The sequence below is a fragment of the Aptenodytes forsteri genome, unplaced genomic scaffold (genome assembly GCF_000699145.1).
Source record: "Aptenodytes forsteri isolate BGI_AS27 unplaced genomic scaffold, ASM69914v1 Scaffold732, whole genome shotgun sequence".
Classification (NCBI taxonomy): domain Eukaryota; kingdom Metazoa; phylum Chordata; class Aves; order Sphenisciformes; family Spheniscidae; genus Aptenodytes; species Aptenodytes forsteri.
In genome coordinates this window covers 16,685-21,943 of record NW_008794229.1, presented here as the reverse complement: position 1 = coordinate 21,943, position 5,259 = coordinate 16,685, and the positions used below count along the sequence as shown (strand labels likewise).

Genomic DNA, 5,259 nt, shown 5'->3' with positions numbered 1-5,259 from the left:
TCTGAGATGCCTGGGTTGCCTCCTGGACTCCTGGGTGACTTCCCTGAACATCTGGGTCCCCTGTCTATGATGCCTGGGTCCCCTATCCCGGATGCCTGGTCCTGTCCTGGATGACTGGGTCCCCTTTCCTGAATGCCTGGGTCCTCCCCTGGATGCCTGGATCCATTTCCAAGATACCTGGGTACATTTGCCAGATACCTGGGTCCCCTCCCAGACACCTGGGTCCTCTTTCCTGAATGCCAGGGTCCGTTATCTATCACGGACGCCTGGGTCCCTTTTCCCAGACACCTGTGTCCCCTCCCGGATTCCTGGGTCTCCTATCCTGGACACCTGGGTCCTCTCCTGGACGCCTGGGTCCCCTAGCTGGTGGGTATCCATTTTGGACCTGGGCTTACACTACGGTGAGGGTGAGGGTGAGGTGGTAGAGCAAGCAGTGAGGGCAATGGCGCCCATTTGGGCTGCAGCACCTCAGCTGTGGTGCCAGGGCCAGGGGCAGACTTGTCCCAAGTCCCTGTATGTGTAAAAGCTGTGCTTCAGACCTGAGATGCTGGAGTGGATGGCAGATGGCAATGTTATGATGAGATGAGCTGTACATGTAGATGATGAGATAGACGACATGAGGTGCCCACAGAGTCAACTAACCCTGCTTTTGAAAACACCACATAGAAGCAAGGCTGGACTGTGAAGGCCTAGCAGCAGAGGGCTTTGCTGTCTGGGGTGTCTCTGCAGCCTGGGAGGACCTGTGAATGAGGTGAAGCTGATCTCCAGGAAAGACAAGGTGCTGCTGAAAATGTTGGCTATGGACATCCTGTGATTCAGGAACACTGTGAAAATTATTGGGCTGTTCCTTGATTGTGTCTTCAAGGGGGTGAGTAAAGGATGAGGGTGAGAAGAACCAACAGCTTTTGAGGACACTGGCACACAAGTGGTGTGCCAGCTGGTGGTGATGTGTTCCTTGTATTTGTGCCCTGCCTGAAGGCACGCGCTAGAGATGGCATGGACATGGCCTAACCACCCTGGTGGGAATCAGTCGCTGGAGCACAAGCACCAAAATTGTCTCAGCTGCCATCTGGGGTAGCTGCATGTCCCGTGCTGTCCCTCCCACATGCTGCTGTGCTGAAGAGCCCTGGCATCTCACATAGCACTAGAGGCCTGTCATTGGCCAGGGAATTGAGTTGCTGCCTTGAATGAAGATAGGCAAGGAAAGGATGTCCATGAGACAACTGAAGTAACAGTCACTGAAGATCTAGGAAATACAACTGATGGAGAAGAGAAAGAGAAGACGTAGCTTTCCTTATGGCACAAGATTCCATTTGTTCAGACAAATACCTCTATAGGCTGCCCTGAACATATGGAGGAGGGACAGGTTTCATGGTCCTAAATGGGGGCATCATCTGTCACTTCATTTGACCAAACAAACTCCTCACCAGTCCTCAAGATGATGCCCTCAGATGCTGTCCTGTCCCTCACAGTTGCTTCATTAGAGCTTGCAATTACCTGCATGTGTCTTGGACCACCTCTGGTACCTCAAAAGTCACTGGGTGTTTGCATCTGAACACCTCACTGCTGCCCTCCATCTCCATTACTTGCCATGGGAGCTTAGTCAAGGAGTTGACATGCAGACACCCATTTGGTGCACACCTGAACTGAGGCAAGAGGAATCCCTCCTCCCGTGTTTGTGTCATGCGTGGGAGGGAACTGAGTCCCCTTCTAACCCCAGGACTACAAATCCAGGATGAGATACCTCAATTGACTCAGCTGAATCCCTTCCCCCAGCAGGGGTAAAAGAGATCCCTGCCTGTCCTGTCTAATGATGGGACATGGAAAGGTTATTCTAGGACCTAATTCTGTCACCAATACGACAAAAGACATTGTTGGAAAGCAGTGTCTCTTCCCCAGCTGAGGGAAGGAACATCAGTGATGACTTCAGCCTGTTTCACAGGAGGTTCCCCAGGAGCCCAGGGACACCTCGAGGGAGCCAGGGCAGGCAAAGAAACTGACGTCTTGGGCTGATCCTCTGATGCTGAGCTGGGCTGGGCTTCTGGGATGGAGGGAGCTCATGGCAAGTGGGCAGTGCTGCAGAGACAGCTCTGCCTAGGAGCAGCTCCTCTGCAAAGCACAGCAGGGCTGAGGGCACTACCTGCAGGCACTGAGGGGAGAGGAGTGAGGCAGAGAGAGGTTAAAGGCAGTCTGGGGTGGGAGGATGCTCACCGGGGGGGAGAAATCTTCACAGAGAGTAAGTCTGTGGCTGCAGGGCATTGCATCTGCAGATCCTGGTGGGATCTCCTAAAGCTGGCACATCGCACAGCCTATGGGATCTCTAAGTACAACTCTCAGAGGTACTCTGGTGTAGAGGAGGAGGAGGAGGTGCTCCAGAGCAGAGATTGCCTGCTGCACCATGAGAGGGACAGGGCACGATGGCTGCCTTCTTCTGGGCATGGCTGCAGGGTGTGAAGCCGGGTGTGCAGCCAGGGGTGCCCAGGTCTGTTCTTCAAAGCAGGGTCCCTGCACCCCAGGGCGCTGTGTGCCGGGGCAGGGACTCTGCCACCTGCCAGGGTCAACACTGCCCAGGGAGCTCCCCATGGCCCTGCAGGGAGAAGCTGTGGGTGAAAGGAGACACCTCTGGCATGGCAGGGCAGGGCAGGGCAGGGCAGGGTTCTTCTGCTGTTGAGAGCGTGCTGTGAGGGTCAGGGCTGATCACAGCTCCAGATCACACCAGGACGTTTGCAGAGGGTCCCACACAGCAGGTGGGATGAGGTCTGTGAGTACTGGCAGGGAGGAGACAGAGAAACAGCTCCTGGCAGGGACAGATCCAGGCAGCAGAGACGTGGGCAGAGAGGGAGAGGGAGATGCTGTGGGAGGGGGGATTCAGGCACCTCCCTGCCATCCTCTGCAGCGCAGATGCCTTCCCTGGGCAACCTCCTGTCTCCTCTCCTCCCCAGCACAGCCTCTGCAAGGCTCCAAGGGCACAGGGACCGGCTCTCCTCACTCTGCACTAAGGGATGGTCCCTTTGCCTCTCTGGACACACAAGGGATCACTTTCAGTGCAGCAGAAATGCCAAGGATTTCTGCCTCAAAAACATGGCTCGGGTGTGGAGGGGGACGCAGAACAAAATAGACAAAGTTCCCAGAGCTCTGCTCTGCCATCGGGGGATTTGGGAGCACCAATGCTGGAAAGCTCTTTGAGATCATGAGTGATTTGATCTCAGACCACCCTGTGTTCCTCTTTACCTCTTGCTGTAGGGCAGGACTGACTCCTCCAGAGCTCACAGCAGAGCCCCCTGCTCCCCGTGACACCCGCAGCCAGCACAAGCCAGAGCTGAAGCCAGGGAGTTGCACTAAGGTTTTCCTGAAAAGGAAAACTGTTTCTATGGGAAATGGCTTTGATTTTGGTCAGAGAAGTCTCCCCTAACTTCTCACTGTCCTTTCCTCCATGCATAGCCCCCATGCCCAGAGGCAGCAGATGTCCAACGGCAGCTCCATCACCACAGTTCCTCCTCCTGGTGTTCACAGACATGTGGGAGCTGCAGCTCTTGCACTTCTGGCTCTTCAGGGGCATCTACCTGGCTGCTCTTCTGGGCAACGGCCTCCTCCCCCCCCCTGTAGCCTGTGACCACTGCCTCCACACCCCCATGTACTTCTTCCTTCTCAACCTCTCCCTCCTTGACCTGGGCTCAATCTCCACCACTCTCCCCAAAGCCACGGCCAATTCCCTCTGGGACACCAGGGCCATCTCCAACTTGGGATGTGCTGCCCATGTCTTTCTGTTTGTCTTTTTCATCGTGGCAGAATTTTCTCTTCTCACAATCATGGCCTACAACCGCCACGTTGCCATCTGCAAACCCCTGCACTACGGGACCCTCCTGGGCAGCACAGCTTGTCTCATCATGACAGCAGCTGCCTGGGGCAGTGGGTTTCTCAATGCTGTGCATGGGCAATACATTTTCAGTATCTCTCTGCGAGGGAAATGTGGACCAGTTCTTCTGTGAAATCCCACAGATCTTCAAGATCTCCTGCTCACACCCCTACCTCAGGGAAGCCGGGCTTCTTGTGTTTTGTGTCTGTTTAGCATTTGGGTGTTTTGTTTTCATTCTCTTCTCCTATGTGCAGATCTTCAGGGCCGTGCTGAGGATCCCCCCTATGCAGGGACGGCACAAAGCCTTTTCCATGCACCTGCCTCACCTGGCTGTGGTCTCCCTGTTTATCAGCACTGCAGTTTTTGCCTACCTGAAGCCCCCTTCTGTCCCCTCCCCATCCCTGGATCTGGTGGTGGCGGTCCTGTACTCCGCTGCTCCAGCTGCGGCCTGGCTGAGGTGAGGGCTGGGGCCACCCATGAGGTGAGTGTGGCCCTTGGGAGGGCACGGGTGTGTCTCCTGCCCACAGGCTGCCTGGTGGTGGCCAGGGGGGGCCTCCAAACTGCCCAGTGCGACGGGCTCCTGGTCAGCTAGAGCCGGGCCTAGCCAGGGCAGCTCCAGGAGTGAGGCTTTGCAGAGGAAAAAAATCTATTAATATACGACCTCACTTGAATTGCTCTCGTTGGAAACTGATTAAAAGCTTATTGCTGTCTCATCTCGCAAATGGCATGCGTTCTGGTTCTCATTTGATGAGCAGCCTGTCAGCTTGTCAAATTACTCCGCAGAACAATTCAATTACTTAAAGCAGTGATGCTGATATGAAGAGCTTACATACTTCATTGCTAGTGATTCTGTACTTTTCACTCTGCAGGCTGGAAACATGATTCATGATGGGATTCATGATAAAGGGGGGTAGCTTTAGACTAGATTTAAGGAAGAAATTTTTTACACTGAGGGTGGTGAAACACTGGAACAGGTTGCCCAGAGAGGTGGTGGATGCCCCATCCCTAGAAACATTCAAGGTCAGGTTGGACAGGGCTCTGAGCAACCTGATTTAGTTGAAGATGTCCCTGCCCACAGCAGGGGGGTTGGACTAGATGACCTTTAGAAGTCCCTTCCAACCCAAACTATTCTATGATTCTATGATCCTATGAGTGGGCTGTGGCTTTAACAACAGAAGGCAAAGCTGCTTCCCTGTGTATTTCCTTTCCACCTCTTCCTTTATCCCCTCCCCTTCTTTTCCCTCTGGGAGGCTCTTTTTGTGATGTAGCTTCACTGGTGACATGAGCTCCCACACCAAACTGAGGGAAAGAGAAAAGGGGCAAGGTGAGAGCTGTCGCAGTCCTTAGTTTGCAGATTTAATACGTACGCGCTCTTCAGAAAATACAGCGTGTATGTGAGTCAG

At 54.1% G+C, this 5,259-nt stretch overlaps 1 protein-coding gene across 1 annotated transcript; it reads left to right on the top strand.

Annotated features, from left to right (window-relative positions):
• Nucleotides 1–3,463: 3,463 nt before the first annotated feature.
• LOC109279656 (olfactory receptor 14C36-like) lies at nt 3,464–4,317 on the top strand. The gene is given in 3 exon segments (XM_019473716.1): nt 3,464–3,487; nt 3,489–3,931; nt 3,933–4,317. Coding segments are annotated over 3 exon segments (852 nt in total).
• Nucleotides 4,318–5,259: the final 942 nt, after the last annotated feature.